The sequence below is a fragment of the Manihot esculenta genome, chromosome 9, assembly GCF_001659605.2.
Source record: "Manihot esculenta cultivar AM560-2 chromosome 9, M.esculenta_v8, whole genome shotgun sequence".
Classification (NCBI taxonomy): domain Eukaryota; kingdom Viridiplantae; phylum Streptophyta; class Magnoliopsida; order Malpighiales; family Euphorbiaceae; genus Manihot; species Manihot esculenta.
In genome coordinates, this window is record NC_035169.2 from 8,753,455 (window position 1) to 8,775,714 (window position 22,260).

Here is a 22,260-nt window from a genome sequence, read left to right on the forward strand (position 1 = left end):
GTTATAGTTTTTTTAAAAATAAAAGTTTATGAATTAAAAAAAATGAAAAATTTTCATTTCAAATAAAAAATGTAATAAAAAAAAATGAAATCATTCAAATCTTTTATTTTAAAGGAAAAGAGTTCTAAATGACTTAAGTTTAATAGGAAGTTTTCATATTAATTTTTCTTTATTTTTTATTAGTAAAAGTTTATAGTTTTTTATTTTAATTGAAATTTGAACTGATCTTACAGTTTAAAATTAAGTATAATTAATTAGTTATAATAAATAAATATTGATGGAATTTGAATTAATTATACAATTATTATATATTAATCATTAAATATTCTGGAATCGAATGGTTATAATACAGACACCAAAATTTATAAAAATTAACAATTAATATCCATTAAAAAGTAATTAATTATAAATTAAAGTAAAAAATAAGGATCCAGCGAGTATATAAAATAGTAGATTAAGAGATTTCATGTTCTATTTTTTGATTTCTAATTTAAATAAAAATAATAGTAAGTAGGAGATTTATGATTAAATCCTAAATAATTAACAGATTAGCATCGTTATTCTTAATTATATTACATTATTTTTTATTTAGAGTGGAAATTAGTTAACTGCTTCCTCCATAATACCAGTCCAGTTGATCCCAATCCCATGAAGGTTGAGTATCAAGAGACATAAGGCTGCTACTAGTTTCATCTGTTTGAGATGGATTAATGTCTGGGGCATGATCTTCTGAGGATGAACTCCCAGCAGCTGAGTTTGATCTCTCCAACGCCATTGGAGGGTTTTGAAGATCATGAGATGATGTAGTTGACTCGTGATGATCAGCTTGAATAATAGCAGAAGCAGGTGCTGCTGCTTGATGATGACTTCTCATGATCTCTTCATCAACTCCCACTGGTCTTCTATCAAATGCTCTCATGTTTTTTGATTTCTTGTACACTCTACACAGGCTGAATTCATGCCTTAACTGCATTTACAAACCATGAAATCAATTAATCCTATTCCTAAATTTATATATTTTTACATATATATCAAAATTTATATGTATATATATATAGTTTGTACCGTTGGTGATGCAGCTGCAGTGGATGAGGAAGAAGATGAATCTGGTTGAACAGCTTTATACTCGTTCATTTTCCAATCGGTTTTGCGTCCATTAGGAGCTCTTCCCCTATAGAAAACCATGGTTCTTTTCATGCCGATACTGCGATTATTTGAATAAACATGACCAGGAGATCCCGTAGCTTTCCAGTATCCCTCACTTGTTAGCCTCTTTGGTCTTCCTCCTCTAGCTTCGCTTTCTTGCCTTGGAATGAAGAAAAACCACTGCTCTGGGTCTCTGCTCGACAGCTCTCCGGCATATTCTGCAGAAAAACGATCATGGGAATTAATGGGATATTGCACCATTTTCATCTATAAAATTAGCAGCTGAGATCCCGAAACAACCTTTTTCAATGAGCAAATTAAAAACCCACAAAAATATTTAAGGAAAAAGTTAGTAGTTTTTACGTGGGAGTTGCCAGGGATTGAACTCATATATATCAAGAACTGGTATGATTCTGTCCATGGCCAAGATGAGATCAAGCCTTTTGCCTTCAAGCTTGTTTTGGAGATAGAATGAGACAAGCTCTTCTTCTGTAGGGTAGAAGCGAATACCAGGTGGCAAATCCTCCATTTTTTTATTGGGTTGCGAGTATAACTCACTCATGGAGGTTTGCGTGTATATATATATATATATACACACACGAAGGGAGTTCTTGGATTTATGAAATTTTAATTAGTTAAGCAAGAAAGCAGAAAGAGGGAGAAGGAGACGAGTGAAATGAGAAAAGAAGAACACGTGCAGTTGCCTCGAAACTTCCAACGCGCTTACGTAGGAGAAAACCTTTGTCCTCTGCTCCCCATCCGTGCATGGAAAATTTGTATACTGAAGAAACAAGTCAATAACAGATAGATAATTATTAAAAAATAATTATTTTATAATTAAAAAATTGTTAATAAAATATTTTTATAAAATATCCTTCAAAATTATTCAAATTTTTATAAAATATTTTTCTAAAAAAAATTATTATCTGTGAAAGAAACTATTAAAATCTGAAGTGAGGGTGGTGCAGTAAGACGAAATTATTGAGTTGTCCAGTGGAGACAACACAGAAGCAGCCCCTCGTACCTCAACACTTTTATATAGTATTTTTCAAAGTTATCTTTTTTGCTACTGAATTTATATGAATTTGTAATTTGTAATGTATGATTCCATTTGTTTTCACTTATTTAGAAAATATTTTTTATAAAAAATTATTTTCAATGGAAAATATTTTTTAAAAAACAAATTATTTTTTATTATTTATTTTAATTTAAAAATAAAATAAAATAATAAATTTATATATAAAAGGGTTAATAAAATTTTGATTTTCTCTTTAAATTAAATTATTCTTTTTATAATTGATGTTTTTTAATATTAAATTAATGATGTGGTCGGAACGAAACTGTATTCTAATCGGTTAGAATCTAAAAGAGAAAAAACATGAGGCGAGAGGCAGCCCCTCCGATATTCATATTAGTATATTAAAAAATAAAAAAAATGCAATAAATTACTTAAAATTAAAATAATATTAGAGAATAATGTATTTTTATTTTTATTATACTTCTCCTTTTTATACAGCTAAAAATAAAAATAAATATAATATTTTTCTGATAATTTGATAGTAATATAGTTATTTATTTGATACGGAATATCACTAGCCACCAAAAGAAAATTCCACGATCATAAACATAATGTGTGTGATAATAATAATTTTGTATCAATACTCACCTTATTATAGAGCGAGTCTTTTGATAATGGTTCAAGTACTAAAACGTCTTTTGGTAATGGTTCAAGTACTAAAGCGTCTGGATCTTTTTTTTTTTAATGTTGTCTGTATTTTTCACGTGTCTGCTTATCATCATGTACTCTATAATAACGATAGTTTACGGCTTATTTTGAATTATTATGGTATAATTTTACATTTCAAATACTACAAAAGTATTTTTTAAGAAAATATTTTTTTAAAATGGAGGTTATATATAAAAAATTTTATATGAACTTATATTTAAATATTTAGAAGAAAAAAAAAAACTAATTTATCTGTAAAGTTGTGAAGTCTTGAATTAAACTCTAACAGAGCCATTTATTAAAAAAAAAAAAACTGTAATTTCCTAATTCAAATTATCAAAGATATGATAGTCAATTCCAACTTTCCAAATTAAAATTTCCTGGAATTTCACTTGATGCACTGTATATGATGGAAAAAATGTAATAATCCTTCAAAATACTCCTCCGTAAAGAGAAAGGTAACGCGATTTTCTGAAAACTGATATGGGTGTACTAATTTATATTTTAATTGAGATTTAGGTTTCATTTATTTTTTAAAAATAATTTATATTTAAAAATATTTTTTTAAAAATACTTTATGTAAAAAAAATATTTCCTAAAAAATTAATAAATTTATATATAAAAATGTTGATAAAATTATCAAATACTAGAAAATGAATTTTTTTTTTTCAAAAAGAATCTCAACCGCCATAAAATATAAAAAAATATTATTTTCTAACACAAAAATCATCCCAAAATAAAGATGTGTTAAGTATAGTTTCCTTGTAATCTAAGAAAAGCTTCACAAGTCAATAATTAATAGTATATTTGTGGAATTTTTTATATTTTTCAGTATCAATTTGGTTGACATTGAGAGCTCTGTACATGCTCTTCATCATAATTTTTAGTGTTAATTTTCTAAATATTGGTCCATTTGGGGACTCTTCACAATTAAGAAAAGTTGGTTTGTCATGCTTAACAACTAGCATTAATTAATTACTCTTCACACAAAAATACAAGATAATGGAAATATTATTCACTGAATAATATTGTAGTAGTTAGGGTTTTGCAATCGCTCGATTCGATTTTGAACTAAATCGAATTGAAAAAACTAAAAATTAAATTGTAAAAATATTAAAAATTAAAAAAATTGATTATAAAAATATAACCGAACCAAATCGAACTGATAAAAATCAGTTCGATACAGTTCGATTCAAACTGAAATCTGCAATTTTTTTTTAAATTTTTTACTTTTAATTTCAGTAGAATAATTTAATAAATATTTTACATAAATTTACTAATAAATATTATTTGAATACATAATGATAGTATTTAAAAATTTATAAAAATCTATGTAAAATTTAAAAATACATATAAAATTAATAAAAGTATATATAAAATCGATTTTTTAATTTTTCGGTTATTTAACATGTTTAAATCGAATTGAACTGAAAATCGAATAAATTGAAAAATATTAACCGAACTGAACCGAAAATTTCGATTAACCGAATCATTAAACCGAAATTGATCAGTTTGGTTCGATTTCTCAGTTCAAACCGATTTATGCTCTCCCCTAGTAGTAGTTAAACCCTTGTGTTAATCGTATTCACAAACTTAATTTGGTGATAAATGTATTTAAATAAATTTAAAAAATTTTAAATTTTATTCTTTTAATTTTTGATTTCATTTAAAGAAATGCATATACTAATTTTTATTTATTTAAATATTTTATTTTTATATCATAAAATTTTAATTTTAGAAAATTATCCAAAAATTACAATTCACCGCTATAGTTTCTGCTGTGGTTAGGCTTATAAATAAGCTGAAATCGTGTACAACGGTTGGAAGAAAGAAGTCAAATTGAAGTCAACAAAGCGTAGGCCTCTTCAAGACTTGAAGAAAGTCATTCACGCGTAAGAAAGCGTGTGCTTTCCCAACGACTGTGAGCTACTGGAAATTGTCTTGAAACATCCTTCCTTTTTATTAAAGCGTGTACACGTTCTCATTTCTCTGCCTTTTATTTTTCATCCAGTATTTTTTAAAAAATTCATTTTATTATTTTTTAATTTATGACTACTTATTTTAATAATATTATTTTTAAAAGTCAAACATTCGGTATGATATTATTCATATAATCTTTATTAAAGTTAGAACTAAAATAATTTTTAAATGGGTAATTTACGATTTAATCCCTGGATATTGTCATTATTAACAAGTCAGTCCCTGTATTTTCAGAAACCTATTAAAACATCCTTATATTTTCTCTCCGTCAACAAAATAGTCCTTCTGTCTATTTTTGCCGTTAAAAATATAGTAAAAGACTAAATTACCCCCAATTATTTTTCTCCTCCTCCTCCTTCCTTTTCTTCTTCATCAATTCTTCTTCCTTTTGCTTCTTCTTCTTCTGCTTCTTCTCCTTTTTCTTCTTCAGCTTCTGTTTTTTCTCCTTCTTCTTCTGCTTCTTCTCCTTTTTCTTCTTTTGCTTCTTTTTCTTCTTTTTCTTCTTTATCTTCTTCTTCTTCTTCTTCTTCTCATTCTTCTCCTTCTTCTTCTTCTTTTTCTTCTTTTTCTTCTTTCTCTCGGAGTCGGAGGAGGAGAAAGAGGAGGAAGAGGAAAGAAAAGATAGGGACTATTTTGTTGATAAAAAGAAACAATAAGGATGTTTTAATAGATCTGAGAAAAGATAGAGACTATTTCGTTGACAAAAAGAAACAATAAGGACGTTTTAATATATTTCTAAAAATATAGGGAGAGACGATTTCGTTGACAGAAAGAAACGATGAGGAGGGACTATTTCGTTGACTTAAATAAACGATAAGGATGTTTTAATATGTGAGAAAAGATAGGGACTATTTCATTGATGGAAAAAAATAATAAGGACGTTTTAATAGATATGAAAAAAGATAAAAATATTTTAATAGATTTTTGAAAATGTAAGGACTAACTTGTTAATAATTACAATATATAAGGACTAAATAAATGGTTTTATTTGAGGGTAAAATTGGATTTTAAAAATTTTCTCTCTCCTCCTTTATCTAATTTTAACGGAAAATAGGACGGAAGGACTATTTCGTTGACGGAAATAAAACATAAGGATGTTTTAATAGATTTTTAAAAATATAGGGACTGACTTGTTAATAATGGCAATACCCAGGAATTAAATTATAAATTACCTTTTTTAAATTTATAAAATTTTCGATTTGATTCAATATTTTAAAAATCGAACTATTATTTTTAGCGATTAATTTTTTGTATGCCGTTAAAAAGTAAATTTACTTCTAGCAAAACCAAATGGGAAGATTACATTGACTAGAAATATTTTATAATCTCTAATTAGCATTTAGTTACATTTGGCAAAGCAATATAGAATTAAAGTTTTGAGCTTTGTTTAATTTCATTTAAAAAGGGGTTATAGAATTAATTACTGTGAAATTGCATGTGATTTCGGCAATTAGGGTAAATGGTGATGGAGATGTAGCTGTCAAAGAACGAAGGTAGCGTTTGGCTTTTATCTTTGGATTATTGCAGTTGGCAACTGGACTTTCTATTAATTGCATTTGATTCCCATTTTAATTCCAAACGAATATACTTTATTCTGAGTCTTTTCCACATCAGATTGTATATATTCGTAAATTTGAAATTTATATATATATATTAAAATTATAGTCAATTTTATTATAAAAATAGATTGATAATTTTTTATTAATTGAATGTACAAACATTTTAATGTAAATAAATTTTTTTGTTAATTTTATATTTTTCAAACTTAAAAAAAATTAAAATTTTTTCAAATATAAAATAACCGAAACGGAATTAAAATTTAAAATTTTTTAGATTTATTTAAATATATTTATTATTAAATTAAATTTGTAAGTGTGGTTTTTTAATTCTTATAATTTACTTTATAAATTTTCTTTATCATCGTGAAGAAAGAAATATTCGGAGGGCAGAGCCTTGGGCCATTTTTTATAATTATTTTCATGATATTCAATAGAGAAAATTATTATTTTTTGAAAAAAAAAACATTATGGGGCTTGTTTCTTCTGCTCCCATGGCCATACATGTGCTTTTTAATTCAAGGTCCAATGGTGATTTTGGAATTCTGAAGGGCCGTAAAGCTTGAGATCCATATTCGATAGGCCATCATCCACCTCTGATTCTCTCCTCACGTGTATAGATACAGAACTACAAGTATGTCTGCTACTGCTCCCTCTCCTGTTTCTAGGGTTTCTGCAGCTCATTTCGTTTTCTTCTTCTTCGTTTCTGTTTATGAATCTCTCAATTTTTCCCTTTTTTTTTGGGTGATAAGAGCAGCCCTTAAGATCGCCCAGATGAATGTGGAAGTTTTTTGAGTCCTAGCCGCGCAATATCAAGCTCTAAATCAGGGATTTCTCTTTAGGGTTTTATTTTTAAAATTTGTTCCTTCTACTGTGTTGATTTCATGAAACAAAATTGGGCAGAATGATGAATCAATTAGATGTGTGAATGGAGCCGATCCATTTTGAACTCAACTGGTGAGGTATATTGATTTTCTGACTTGCCAATGTTTTGTTAATTTATTTCAATTAAGTGTTGTATAATGTGGATAATTGCGGGCCCTCTTATTTCTGGCTGAGTCAGGGCCCACAAAAATAAATTAGATACAGACTTTAGAATGACCTTAGGTAAGGTCTTCTGTCAGCACTAGACGTGACCACCAATTGTTCAGTGAGTCAAGTCAGCATTTGAATCTAGGATCATGTCTATCAATTGTTAAGTGGGTCAAGTCGCATTTGAATTTAGGGATCCGACATGATAATTAATCAATTCGATTTTTCTGCAGTCTTTTTTCGCATGCGTATTTAGTGGAAAAGGTGGAAAAGCCATTAGGCATCGTTAACAAATAAAAAAAAATAAATAAAAGGAGAATATAACTCTCCTCTCATATCAATCTTACTTCAAAAACATCAAACGTAAGTTGTGAAAAAAAAAATCTTTTTTTCCCTTTTTCATTTCAAAGGCCCAAAACATGTCAAAATATTAGGTATATCAGAAGTACCAACCTCACTATTATTGGCTAGAAATGGAAATTTAATAAATTTTTTTCAACTTTCAGGTATTGAAAAAAAATTTAGTAGTGGTATGAGTTTGATGGATAATTTTTTTAATCAATATATTACAATGTGATTGACTCCATCTTTAATGAATTGATACTTTTAGAGTAGCCAATAACTTTCTTCTCAATATTCATACTGAGATGCTATCAAATGTAAAAGGACATCAAGCTGTACTTTAAAGTGTGGTAATAAATAGACATCGTTATCATTCGATTCTTTATTCTTCATAACTCATGTTGTTTGTATAAAAGAAATAAAAAAGAAAAACTAAAAATTAAATTTCATTGAAAAGAAAGATAATTACAACCTATATTATAGTCTATTACAAGTATCTATTTTGCTGAAGGAAAAACAGTCCTTAAGGGACTTACACGCCTAGGTACATCATCACTATCTTTATCTGCATTTACATTATCTACAGCACTATTTTCTACATTATTATCTACAAAGGGATGATCTCCTGCCCCTGAGGCCCAGCATCTTCATTCCCTGGCTCGGCAACTGCTTCAGAAGGCCCAGCTGCAGTACGAGAAGCTCCTTTAGATAAAGGTCTGTCGTCCTCCCCGTAAAGCACGTCCTCACTGTCGGAGTCTTCCTCAGCAGCGCGAAGCACGGCCAACGGGGGTGGAAGGGTTATACGTGGCATCCCTCAAGCTTCGGTTGTATCCAGAGACGAACATGCGGAAGCCTTTATTCCATATGGCGGTTTTCATCTCGCCAGAAGCTTTAAACTCCGCAAGTCACTCTTCGCAGGCCTTAGCTATTTTGGTTTTCAACTCCGAAAGGTCCTTATAGCTCTAAAGATGAGCTTCACAGGCCTGCTGGATTTCCCCTTTCAGCTCAGCCGACTCCTTATACTCCCTCAGGCGTTCCTCGCACTCCAGCTGAATCTTATCTTCAGCATGCTTGGCGTCCTCGAGCAAGGCCGCACACCTTTTCTTAAGGACTTTGACCTCCTGGCAGAGATGCTGATTTTGAAGTTTGGATGTCTCTACTGCCAGAGCCAAGTCATTCTCATTATTGGCCCGCTTGGTCAGCTCTTGCTCGAGGACCACAGCTCGAGCCAAGGCCTCTTCGCTTTGAGCCAGCACAACATCAAAATTTGTCTTCAGTGACTCGTGCTGGCGCTGGACCTCCTCTTTCTGACTCAGGGCCTCATCCCTCTCTCGCTGAATCTCCTTCAAGGAGGACAGCTGCTTTAAAGCTTTGTTACGTTGCTCCTCTGCCTCGGTTGTCCTCCCATCAACCCTTTTGAGGGCCTCCAAAGCAGTGCGTAGCTCTATCTGGAGAGACCTGGAATGCTCTCGGGCAGCCGCGAGATTGCCCCGGACGTCGCTGGTGGCAGACAGGTTCTCCTCCAGGCGTGCCTCCTCAATCCGGAGATCTACGGATTCCCGGAGAGAGTGGTCGCGAGCATCCACCTCCATAAAGAGGCCCATCACCTAGTACAAAAAAACACCGTTAGAACAAGAAAACAAGGAAAGTCAAAAAGAAAACAAAAGAGACAACTTACCATCAGGAGCATCTCCCTGATCGTGTCTCCGAGCTCTTCTCGAGGTCGAGACCGGAACACTGCCTGCTCCCTGGTGGAACTGGCTAGAAGACCAGTAAGGGCAAGCAAGCGCGGGTCCGAAGCCTCTGTGACGCCACCAAACATTCGCTCCTTGATGATTTCGGCGACTACGCTCGCGGGAAACTGGTGGGTGATGTCCTCCGCGCTCAAAATATCGTTGTCAGGAGCAGACAACAAAGGAACCACGGGAGCCTCTTTCTTCTTCTCAAGAGAAGGGAGAGTTGGAGCCGGTCTCCTAGAAGCCCGGGATTTCTTCGGGACAGGAACTGGGGTAGACACTTTGGTGGGTGCAGGACGCTTGGCCCCGACCTTCTCCACGACACTCCCACCATCAGTAGGACTGGGCCCCGTCCCCTCAGGAGTAGGGACGACCTTGAGGGAGACCTCCTGGGCACCTTCGCCCGTAGAAATAACTTCCATTCTCTTCTCCGGGGCCCCCTCTTCAGCAACAGAAGCCTCAGACCTCACCTCAAGAACCTCCACAGAAGGAAGGGCAGGGTCCGTCCTCGCTAGTTCGGTGCTTTCAGCAGACTTAGAAGCCACCCTCGAAACTTTTTTCACCCCTTCGGTAGGAGCCCGTGGGGACCTGGGTGCCTGAGTGGACTGGGGAGCCGAGCTCGACCTGCTGCGGCTGGATGGCCGGGACGACTTGCTATGTCGGGAGCTCGGTCTGAGAGCCTGGGATGAAACCGGAGGAGGAGGAGGTTGGGAAGCCGATTTGGAAGAAATGACTTCGGCCATCCTTTGAGTAGCCTCTCCCAATGGATTGCCCAGCCAGAAGGGCGTCCAAAGCCGCGTTCATGCTCTCCCGGGATAGTATAAGGTTCTTGGGAGGCTTGATATGATCTATTTTCACCTCGGAGGCTGCAAAATCAAAAACCAAAGCAAGTTAGAGCAACTCTCAACAAAATCGTATAAACTGAACAAGACAGGTAAATGACATATGGTACCTGCATCCTTGACATCCCGAAGGTTAGACGCGAACATACACTTTTCGACGTCATACTTCCTGTCAGCGGAAGTCAGTCGAAGGAACCCGACCTGCTCAATGAGACTCAGCTGAGGCAGATCGTTACAGCCCAAGGAAACATCCTCCCAGGTGAGGTCGACATCCCAAACCAACCCAGTCTCTTTCTTCAATTCCACCACCACGAAACCCCCCATCCAGCCCTTGATGGAGTCCTTATTGCCCGAAAAAATTGATAACCCTCCGTGAAGGGCAAAGTAGTAAAATTTTTGGCTCGCCTTAACTAACCTAAAGAAGATAACGAACAGACGCACTGTGGGTGTAAACCCCCAGCTCAGACACACAGATTCAAAAGAAGACATGAACAGAATGGAATTAGGGGTCAGCATCCGAGGGGTAATCTCGAAATACCGGAAGACCTCAATGAAGAAGGGAGAGAAAGGAAAGGACAAACCATATTCCCTCTGCTTAACAAAGAATATTAAGCTCATATCCCTTTGAGGGTCGAACAGACCAGGGGGAGAAGGGTTGGGAAGAACGATCCTCTCATTCCGGTAAGGGGCCCGGATGTGAAAAAAGGGGGTGTCTAGGTATTCCAAGTTCCTAATATTGGATGGAGTGATGCAAGATTCTAGGTTGATGACATCAGGGAGGCTAGAGCTATCCATGATGGAAGAAGGGGCGTACCTGGAAAGCAATTAGTGCGGACGAGCAGAGGAAGACGAAGCCAACAAGAGTGCACAGAAAGTTGAGGAAAGCAAAAGTTCAGAGAAGAGCGGGAGAATTTGAAAATGTGAAACGATAGTGAGATGAAAAGATGTTTTGAGGCAGGCTGTCCTTGAGCGGCGCGGTCATTATGACCCTCGATATTTACCCCCTCATCACTCATGCAATAACTGATGAGGAGGTAAAGGGGCAATTGATAACCGCCAGGTTTCTTTATCCCGGGCCCTGGTTAGGCCCATAAGGACAGTCCGCAACTTGGAGGCCTCAAGGCTTCCCTACCGAGCCCGGCCCATTCCATTCCGCTTCAAGACCAGACTCCTGCTAAACCCGACAGTCAGACCGGCCCAGCTCATTCGGACCTGAGATCCGGCCTTTTCCGAAATTGGCCTTTTTCTCTCCAACCCTATCATGAGAAGAAAGGATAATAAGCCCGGTCACTTCACAACCCCGTTCGTCCTTGCGCCGGAGGGCATTAAATGACCGCCTGACACAAGAGGGGTCACCACATTATCCGTACGTTCTAACCCATACGGAAGAAAAGGTGGTCCTGTACCAGAAAGGGTGGGACACGTTACTGGAAAAATAAGATAACAAGAGAGGAACACCCTATCTCAAGGGGGACTTTTTTAGAGACACCCCTATCTCAAGGGGGACTTTTTTAGAGAACACATTGTAAATCCTATTTTATGGATTTCAGATTATCCGGAAGGATGGAAAGTTAATGCTTTCAGTTGGTTTTTTATAATTCTCTTCCAGTATTTACTTTTCTTGGCATCTCTTTTGTTTTCTCAGCCATTTTCAACTAATGGTTTTCACCATTGGTTTTTCAGCGATACTTTATACATGTTTTTTTTTTTTTTTTTTAAATTATGTTCAAGTAAAATATGAATTTAGATCTAAATTTTAATAGGCCTCTATTATAATCACATTATCACAGTTCGAAATGTGCTTGTAATATTTTTGCTTCATTTTAGACTTTAATATAAATTCTATATTACAGTTAAAATAAAAATTATTACTCAGTTCTTATACTATAAAAAAACTCATTAGTTCATTTACAATTTTAATAAATACTTATAATATTTTAAAAAGTCTATTAATTAATATCTTAATTAATTTTAGTTGTTAAATATTTTATTATTTAATTTTTATGATTTTAAAAAATTCATTAATTAGTCCTTTAAATTTTTAAAAAAATTCACTAATTAGTTTTTTTTAGAATTATGAGCATTTTATTTTTTATAATATTTAATAATTAAAAATAATAAAAAAGTTAATTAATAAATTTTTTTAAAATATTAGAGATATTTTAATATATTTTTTAAAGTAAAAAAATTAATTAATGGATTTTTCTATAATATAAAAATTAAATATTAAATTTTTTTAAAAAAAATAAAAAGATGAATATTTTCTCATGCAATCTTACCATTTTACCTTGTGAAAAATATAATTATATTTATATAAATAAATAATTAATTTTTGTGCAAGATAAAGCATTGTAAATTTTTTTTAGTATTTTCTTTATACCTTATCAATATGAGAATAACTAAAAATATTTAATAAACTAACGAATTAACACATAAATTTTATGTTTAAAAAATATAACTTATAGTTTTCAATTTTGAAAATTTGAAGTATAAATAATAGATATCCTTGCACTTATTAGTTTAATATCATAATAAATGCATCTGAATAAATATGAGAGATATCATACTCTACACCTTTAATTTTTAATGTATTTTAAAAAAAAAAAACAATAGACACCTTTTTATATTATAATACATGGACATGATAAAATTATATTTATATAAAAAGATTATGGAATTAATTTTTTTAATCAATTAAAATTTAATTGCGGTTTTACATTCGTTATTTTTACCTCCGTTTCAGTTCTAGAAATGGTCTCATCGAGTTGGAAACGCGGACTCCAATACCACGTTTAAGTTGCCTCACAAATGCTGGCTTCAGATGGGGTTTTTCTGTTGAAAATTGTTTAAGTTGTGCTGACTTTTTTCGTTATAAAAATAAAATAAATTTATTTTAATTTTAATTTTTTTACTTAGGTAAATTAATTTTATTGTTTGATTTCGTTTTTAATTGATTTTTTTTTATTTATTACTTGGATCTCATCTCCTGGCCAAAATTCCTTGATTTTGTTGGTGGGAGAATTGGTTATTAGAGTAATCAATGCCTGTGAACAATGATTTAAAAAAATATTTAAATATTTAAATATTTTAAAAAAATACATTATTTTAATATAAATTTATCCTTTTTTCTAAAAATTGGAAAATAGATATTGGAGCTTCGTCGGAAACCACCATTACAACAGAAAACAGTGGAAACAAAAGCTGAAACCAATAACTTATAGTTAATGAAGATCAGTTCATATTCTACTCCATGAATCTAATCCATATAGATAGTACATCAGTCTAAACCAATAATTCAAATTTTTAAATTTTTTTTTTAAAAAAAAAAAGCCAAATTCACTATATTAAATATCTCACAGTGAGAAGCCAGAATAACATAGTTTTTTTTTTTCCGAAGAAATAATATATCAATCAAGAAATCCAGTTTGGCGCCATACGGCATTCCTCACCTGTCTCAGATCCCTCCCCTTCAGCGTCCTTCCAACCCCTTCCAGCACCGAAAACGTGGTCTTCGGCGAGTTTCTGGACGCTCGCGCCACGATCTCGTGAGGCGGCAGTATCTCCTCATCTCCGCCGCCGTCGTCGTCGTCTTCTTCCCGGAACTTGCTATTCCTCTGCTTCGCCATCGCAATTGACAGTACTGGTACATTCATAGGAGCTGATTGGTTCAGCTTCCTCGCACCAGGAACAGATTGTGACGCGTATTCTCTCTCACCCTGTGGTGGCCTCGGTATCAACGGAATTGACTTGGACGACGAAGGAATTGAAGGCTTACGATAGAGTACAGAGTGGTGATTAGATTCCGGTAAAGCCGCGAGAATCCCGGAGTTACGAGAGATAGATGCGCGGCTGCGGTTAATACTTTCATTGGCGGTGGTGGAATGAATGGGGCTTTGTTCGGCGAAGTCATTGGTCCAGAGAACGTCGTGCTCATTCAGCTCATCTTCATTTCCGTTTACTTGGACGGCGGAGGGGGATATGTTAAGGAAACGGTGGCGAAAGGCGGGGTCCATGTGCAGTGCAGATAAAGGAGAAGGGCGAAATGCAAGGCGGTGACGCGGCGGAGAGTCGCGGCGATCGAAATGGTGAAAGTGTCGCTGTCTCGGATGATGTGGGTGAGGAGTTAATTGGTTGGTTCGGGTCCGAAAGGGCGCAATGAAAATGTTACGTCCATGTGAATAAGGAATTTATCTAAGACTCTGGTCGGTTTCTTTTCGCTGCTTTTCAAGACTCTGTTTGTTTGTTGCCAAAAAGATTGTTCCACGTTTCCATCATTGCACAAAAGCAGTGGGTGTGGCGTGGCTGGGACTTATCCCTCCCCTCTTTTTTAACCGTTAGTTTTAAAAATGAGTTGTGAAACTTGTATATTTATTAAAATATATTTGTTGTAATATTTTAAATGAATTTTTTATACATTATTATAATATACCAATTTTTAATAATCAACTAAAAACAAATTTTTATGTTCGATATTAATAATAAAAATAATAAATAAAAATAATTACCAAAAATATATCAAAATTTTATTTTATAATAATACAAATTATTAAACTTACATTTTATGAAACATAAATATGATTTATTAAAATTTATTTAATTAACGTGTCAAAAAATTTATTTAATTAAATATTTTTCTTTACTTATTATATTGTATATTAATTATGTGTATCATATTTTTAAGACACTAATATTGATAATATAATTATTTATCATTTATTTATTATAATATATTGAATAAATTATAATTTAATAATAAGAATTAAATATTCATTTTTAATATAGTTATAAAATAAAATAATAATTATATAAATTATGTTTATTTATATTTCCTCAGAAATATATTAAATGATTTAAAATAAATTAAAAATATTATAAATTACATCAAAATTTAATCATGATTAATTATAAATGTTAATTGGTTTGATTGTATTTTTTGATATTTACCTTAAAAGAGATTTTTAATAAAACATTTACTATTATATTTGAGTAATTAAAATAAAATATAAAAATGAACAATTACTTTATTTAATTATTTATATATATTTAATAAAAAATATTCATGCTCCATAACGACCGCTAAAAGGGAGCCTTAAACTGTCATCACGAGATAGGTCCATGCAGCAAGAATCATGTAAGTAAGAGATGTGGTGTATTTCGAAGTAAGAAAGATTCGAATATCTTAACATCCGAATCATTATCAAAAGATTAGCCCATCTCTTAACAAATTGAGTCTCGACACAAAATTATCGTTATCAAGCACAACCCGGCATATCTCCATTACATCTGATATAGTGAGATTTTCACCTAAATAGCTGGTAATGTTTTACATCAAGTAGACGGCCACATTACCGCTGGATTATCAGTTTAATGCCATATTCATTTTTATCTCTTACGATATAAAGGTAGAAGAACTACAGAGAGCAAAGTATGCTATTCTCAAACACTAAAACTCTAAGCAATTCATTACACTTTCTCTATTCGTCTAGGTACTGACTTAAGCATCAGAGTGGCTCCATTACGTCTAATATAGTGAGATTTTCGCTTAAATAGCTAGTGATGTTTTGCATCAAGTAAACGACCACATTACCGCCGGATTATCAGTTTAATGCCATGTTCATTTTTATATTTTACGATATAAAGGTAAAAGAATCATAGAGAGCAAAGTACGTTATTTTCAAATACTAAAATTCTAAACAATTCATTACACTTTCTCTACTCGTCTAGATACTAACTTAAGCATCAGAGTGACTGTCGTTGGTACCCACCACCACCTCACACTGCCTCTCTTGCAGATTTAGGCCATTCACAGTCCAGACCCATTCCAGCCACGTCATCAATTTAAGCTCTGCAACATCATTTGATTTCACTGCTAAAAGCTCCATTGAACTCTATCTGTTCATTGGATTGAAATCGATTTCTTGTTCCTTTCTCTTAAAAAAAAAAGAGGATCTCTTTCTTCTCCGATCTCTCAAAATAGCCGGAATAGTGCATGTCATTACGGAAGGATCGAATAAGGGTAATAGAAAAAATAAGCGCAAGGCAGAGGATGTCCTATTTATCCATCAAGAGTTATGGGGCAAACAAGAGGTAAGGTTCGATCCTGCTAATAAGGTGGTAGGGTTCTTTCAAAACGATCCATCGGTTATTAAGGTCCTGCTAAACTGATATGAAGTAAGGCAGGTGCTTGTGGATACAATTAGTTATGTTAATATTCTCATATTAAATGTTTTTAATAAGTTAGACTTAGATAAAAATAGCCTTGCTAGAGCCTTATCCTATAGTAGGATTAAGAGACAAGACTGTGACAGTATTGGGCACTATTAACCTCCCTCTGGTGTTGAGTGATGAGAGATATAAGCGAGAGTTATACGCAGAGTTTGCGGTGGTAGATATCTCATTTGCATATAACACGATATTCGGCCGTCCAGTCCTAAACTGCCACGGTATCATTATTAATATGAATGCTATGTGTCTTAAGCTTCCTGCTCTATGAGGCATAACAGTGATCCGAGGCCATTTGAGGATAGCCAAATAAGGTTACAGACACCCAACAAAAAGTTTCAGGAAAGCAACCATGCCCTTTGACTTGCTGAAAAAACTAAATTCTCACATAAAGCTAGAAGCGACAGATCCGATAGAGGAGGTCCAAATAGGAAAGGAGCGGAAGGTATGATTCGACACAGCACCTAACTGGTAAAGTAAGGACTCATCTGATAGAATTGTTGAAAAATTGGGTGTCGACTTTTATTTCGTCCCCAAAAGATGTAATAAGCGTAGACCCGACTCTTGTCACTCACAAACTATCTACTGACAAGAACATTAAATCAGTCCAACAAAAGAAAAGGAAGTTCGCACCAGAGAGGCAGCAGGTAATCAAAGAGGAGGTTGATAAACTTTTGAGTATAGGATTAATAAAGAAAGTATAGTATTTCATATGACTGGCCAATGCGGTTTTACTAAAAAAAGCTAACGGAAAGTGGAGAATGTGTGTGGACTTCATCGACCTGAATAAAGCATGTCTGAAAGATCATTACCCTTTGTCGTCCATCAACAGGTTGGTGGACTCTACCTCGGGCCATGCAGTGGTCTCTTTCCTCGATGCCATCTTGGGGTATCACCACATCTTGATGGAAAACAAGGACGCAGAAAAAACCGTATTCATAATAGACAAGGGAGTTTTTTGCTATAAGGTAATGCCTTTTGGGTTAAAAAATATAAGAGCCACGTACCAAAGTTTGGTGTCAGAGATCTTTAAGGACATAGTGGGATCAACCGTTAAAGTATTCATCGACAACATGGTGGTTAAAAGCCGATCATTAGAAGAACATCTGGAGGATATCTGTAGAGTCTTTGATGTCCTAAACAAGGCGGGTATGAAGCTAAACCCGAAAAAGTGCACTTTTGAGGTAAAGACTGGAAAATTCCTAGGATATATCATCTCAAAAAGAGGCATAGAAGCGAATCCAGAAAAGATCAGCATTATCAAAAATATGGAAGCACCCAAGACTATCAACGAGATACAAAAGCTAAATGGACGAGTCACTATCCTGGGCCAATTCATATCATGTTCAGCTAGAAGATACCTCCTGTTCTTCAAGGCCTTGAAAGGCAAAGGTAAGTATGAGTGAGGAAAAGAGTGCGCAAAGGCCTTTAAAAGTTTAAAAACCTTTTTATCCTCTCCTCTGTTGTTAAGCCCGCCTGTCGAAGGCGAAGTTTTGTTCCTATATTTGTTTGTGACGCATGAAACAGTTTGCTCGGTGCTCGTTTCCGAGAGCAATGGAGGAACAAAGCCCGATTTATTATGCCAGCAAAGTTCTAAAAGGGGTAGAGTTGAATTATTCTCCTCTTGAAAAATCAGCGTTTGCAGTACTCATATCAGCCATAAAGTTGTGGTCGTACTTTGAGTCACACACTATGGAATTCAGAACCTATTACCTCTTGCGAAAGATTTTACACAGACCGGAGCTATCAGGATGGTTGTCCACCTGAGCGGCAATACTACCAGCTTATGAAATCAGGTATGTTCCCAGAAAGGCCATGAAGGCCCAGGTCCTAGCCGATTTTGTGGCAGAGATAACTTCACCACTGAAACTCTCAGAGTCCTCTGAAACAATTATAGAAGAATGGAAAGTTTGGGCAGATGGAGCTTGCGAAGCTGGGGGCACAGGAATTAGGATCCTTTTGCAATCTCGCATCAGCATAAAGCTTTGATACATGGCAAAGCTCGCTTTCAAAGCCACCAACAATATGGCTGAATACGAGGCCACAGTAATAGCCCTAAGAATCGTCAAGGAGCAAGGTATTAAAAAATTAATTATTTTTAGTGACTCACAATTAGTTTTGTCAATCAATGCCAGGAAAAATTAAAGGTTCAAGAACCGAACCTCGTCAAATATGAGAAAAATGTCTGGTCCATAATGAAGGAAATTAAGGACGAAAGAGGCAACTGCAAACTTCACCAAGTGGCCAGAGGTAACAATGAAAAGACGGATCTATTAGCCAAGATGGGGGCGGTAGGTGAACAACACTTAACCTAACCATTCCAATTCAAGGAGTTGCATACTCCGGGGACAAAAATGGATGAGTCTCTCTCCATAGAGGAAGGAGAGTCGTAGATGACGCCCGTATATAAATTTTTTACCCAGGATGATCTTCCAGCTAATTAGTTATTAGCCAAACAGATAATAAAAAAGTTTTTTAAATACGCACTAATTGATAGCTTACTATACAGCAGGTCATCCACACAACCATGGTTGTGATGTGTTATGGAGAAAGAAGGCTAGGAAATCTTAAAAAATATCCATGAAGGTGATTGCGGGAGTCATGAAGGAGCTCAAAAAATCGCCCGAAAAGTATTCAGACAATGATACTATTGGCCCATAATAATGCAGGATGCGAAGCAACTGGTCCAAAGGTGTCAAGTACACTCAAACATCCCAAAGATATTAGGAGAAATGCAAGTGGCCATCAAAAGTCCTTGGCCTTTTTTTCAGTGGGTGATAGACATTTTGAGCCCTTTCTCTAAGGCATCTAGATGAAGAAAGTTTGTTATTGTGGCAGTAAATCACTTCAGTAAATGGGCAAAACCCGAGGCAATACAGTCCATCACTACCCAGCAAGCAATATCTTTTGTCAACCAAAATATATTCACCCAATTTGGAATACCCAAAATAATGATTACCGATAATGAAATTCAATTTGCAAGCATCAGGTTTAAAGACTTTTATAAAAAATGGAAACTTGATTTGAGGTTTAGCTCAACCTACTACCTCCAATCCAATGGTATGACAGAAGTAACAAATAGGACTACATTACAGGGGCTAAAGAAAATACTCGACCAAGCCAAGGGTACTTGGCCTGAGGAGTTGCCTCACATACTAGGAGTGTACAGGACTACTCCCAGAATAACTACTAGAGAAACATCATTTTCCCTTGTATATGGGGCGAAAGCGATCATCCCTGTGGAAATACAAGTAAGTAGTTTCATAACACAATATCCTGAAATTCTGGGACACTCCGAGGATACGCAATTCAATTTGGACCAACCCGAATTCATGCAAAAAAATGCCACGATAAGAATGGCGGTTTACAGAAACAAAATTTCTAGAATATTCAACAGCAAAGTCAGGCGAGAGTCTTCAATGTTGGAGACTTGATCCTCAAAAGAGTAGATGTGATAGGTGGTAATGCCAGACATGGTAAGCTAGGAGAAAACTGGAAAGAACCGTTTAAGGTCACAAAGTTTATTCGCTCTGGATCTTATAATCTGGCCAAGCTAAATGGGCAAGTTATTCCCCATGCATAGAATATTTATAATTTGAGAAAATTTTATTAATAATGAGTGGACAAGATCATTTTCATATGATAAGAACCTCAGAAACCAGGAACAATGGATTGCCTTACCCGAAAGAAAGTCTAATGAATAGACCATTCGGGAGTTGACCCCATTAATTGAGGCCACAAGGCGGTTTTTGCCAAGCCAGGTCACAAGGCATTTTTTAGCTAGACCATTCAGGCGTTGGTTCTATTAATCAAGGCCACAAGACAGTTTTCGCCAAGTCAGGTTACAAGGCATTTTTTAGCCAGATCATTCGGGCATTGTTTCCATTAATCAAGGCCACAAGACAGTTTTCGTCAGGTCAGGTCACAAGGCGATTCTCACCAAACCATTCGGACATTGGTTCTATTAATCAAGGCTATAGGGCAGTTTTTACTAGGCCAAGTCATAAGATGTTTTTTAGCCATATCATTCGGGCGTTGGTTCCATTAATCAAGGCCACAAAACAGTTTTTAGCAGACCAAATCACAAGGCATTTTTTAGCCAGACCATTCGGGCATTGGTCCCATTTCAAGACCACAAGGCAATTTTCGCCAGGCCAAGTCACAAAACGGTTCTCGCTAGACCATTCGGGCATTGGTTTTATTAATCAAGGTCACAAGGTAGTTTTCACCAAGCCAAGTCATAAGGCATTTTTTAGTCAGACTATTCGAGTATTGGTTCTATTAATCAAGGCCATAAGACATTTTTCGCCAGGCCAGATTACAAGGCAATATTTGCCAGACCATTTGGGCTTTTGGCCCTGAAAAAAGGTCATACACACTAAGAGAGTTGAGGAGGGTGTATACTGACTCCTTAGCCTCCAAAAAATGAGGGGAAATCCATTGAAGGATAAGGCAGACCTTCCAAATAAGAACAAATAAGAATTAAAAGACCATAATGTCATACTGGGTAGAAGAGAATGTATCTTTACAGATAAATAGGCAAAATAAGCATTTTCATTATAAAAGATCACAAGTAGACTAAAAGACTCGAACAAAGTCTCTATTAGATCAAAACCCTCAAAATCTAATCCTATGAAAGACATCGTCTAAAAGGCCAACTGTCTCTCCAACTGTATTCCTAGCCTTTCTCTAGGAATTAATCTTGCGTAATCCAGCCCTTCTCGTGAGGGTCATAACACTAAAAAAATGTTATAATCAGGCCAGTTGAAGCCCTTATGAAAGCTCGAGGGTCGCAACGGTGAAAAGGTATCATAGTTGGGCCAGATGCAATCTCCGACAGTATGCCCTTGCCTTCATAAAAATTCAACTTTGGTCGCTCTTCGTAGACCAAGATGACATTCTCCAAATAGGCCTAGTTGTCCTTAAAAGAAAAGAATAAGAAGACGCTCCACTCCATGATCCTCGAAAATGGCAGTTGCCCAATAAAAAAAAAGGTTCTTATACATATGCATAACTCACAAAGTCTTTAAAATGGATTGAAAAATGAGGACACCATTATGACCAAGGGAAGACGAAGCGATATAAACAATCAAGTTGCGCTGAAGACGAAATGTCATCTTCGAATGTAAAGAATCAAAGACCAGTGGAGAGACCTTTGATGCTACATAACGACCTCCAAAAGGGAGCTGTGAGCTATCATCACGAGATAGGTCCACGTGGCAAGGATCAGGTGAGTAGGAGATATGGTACATATCGAAGTAAGAAGAATTCAGACACTTTAGCACCCGGGTCATCACCAAATGACTCACCCATCCCTCAACAAGACGAGTCTCGGCACGAAATTACTGTTATTAAGTACAGCTCGACATATCTCCATTATATCTGACATAGCGAGATTTCCACCTAAACAGCTAGTGATGTCCCGCATCAAGCAGACGACCACATTACTGCTGGATTATCAGTTTAATATCATATTCATCTCTATCTTTGATGGTATAAAAGTAGAAGAACTATAGAGGTCAAGACTCTAAGCAATTTATTACACTTTCTCTACTCGTCTAGATACTGATTTAAGTGTCAGAGTGGCTGCCGGAGGCACCCACTACCACCTCATATTGCCTCTCTTGCAGGTTCAGGCCAATTGCAGTCCAGACTCATTCTAATCATTTCATCAATTT

The 22,260-nt window shown here is 35.0% G+C and overlaps 3 protein-coding genes and 1 non-coding gene across 4 annotated transcripts; 1 reads left to right on the plus strand and 3 right to left on the minus strand.

The window, feature by feature from the left end:
* Nucleotides 1–501: 501 nt before the first annotated feature.
* Nucleotides 502–1,725, minus strand: LOC110622535 (NAC domain-containing protein 90). The gene is made up of 3 exons (XM_021767072.2): nt 1,510–1,725; nt 1,066–1,364; nt 502–967 (listed from the first exon to the last, which is right to left on the minus strand). The coding sequence occupies exons 1-3, from the start codon at nt 1,706–1,708 to the stop codon at nt 605–607; spliced, it is 861 nt and encodes a 286-aa protein (XP_021622764.2). The 5' UTR covers nt 1,709–1,725; the 3' UTR covers nt 502–604.
* A 5,576-nt stretch (nt 1,726–7,301) lies between these two features.
* On the plus strand, nt 7,302–7,397 carry LOC122724726. The gene has a single exon (XR_006352179.1). It is a non-coding gene; the product is annotated as a small nucleolar RNA Z266 (small nucleolar RNA).
* A 1,347-nt stretch (nt 7,398–8,744) lies between these two features.
* LOC110623175 lies at nt 8,745–10,261 on the minus strand. Its single transcript, XM_043960122.1, has 2 exons — nt 9,461–10,261; nt 8,745–9,389 (listed from the first exon to the last, which is right to left on the minus strand). The coding sequence occupies exons 1-2, from the start codon at nt 10,259–10,261 to the stop codon at nt 8,745–8,747; spliced, it is 1,446 nt and encodes a 481-aa protein (XP_043816057.1).
* Nucleotides 10,262–13,549: 3,288 nt separating this feature from the next.
* LOC110622488 lies at nt 13,550–14,615 on the minus strand. Its single transcript, XM_021766996.2, has one exon. The coding sequence runs from the start codon at nt 14,371–14,373 to the stop codon at nt 13,768–13,770; it is 606 nt and encodes a 201-aa protein (XP_021622688.1). The 5' UTR covers nt 14,374–14,615; the 3' UTR covers nt 13,550–13,767.
* Nucleotides 14,616–22,260: the final 7,645 nt, after the last annotated feature.

Excerpts from the sequence above, each read along its gene's own strand:
- LOC110622488 (XM_021766996.2), bottom strand. The coding sequence starts at position 14,373 with ATGGACCCCGCCTTTCGCCACCGTTTCCTTAACATATCCCCCTCCGCC.
- LOC110623175 (XM_043960122.1), bottom strand. The coding sequence starts at position 10,261 with ATGGCCGAAGTCATTTCTTCCAAATCGGCTTCCCAACCTCCTCCTCCT. Across the intron at positions 9,390-9,460 it reads TCAGGGAGATGCTCCTGATG|GTGATGGGCCTCTTTATGGA; the intron begins GTAAGTTGTCTC and ends TTTTTGTACTAG.
- LOC110622535 (XM_021767072.2), bottom strand. The coding sequence starts at position 1,708 with ATGAGTGAGTTATACTCGCAACCCAATAAAAAAATGGAGGATTTGCCA. Across the intron at positions 1,365-1,509 it reads CAATCCCTGGCAACTCCCAC|AATATGCCGGAGAGCTGTCG; the intron begins GTAAAAACTACT and ends GTTTTTCTGCAG. Across the intron at positions 968-1,065 it reads CTGCAGCTGCATCACCAACG|TTAAGGCATGAATTCAGCCT; the intron begins GTACAAACTATA and ends TTGTAAATGCAG.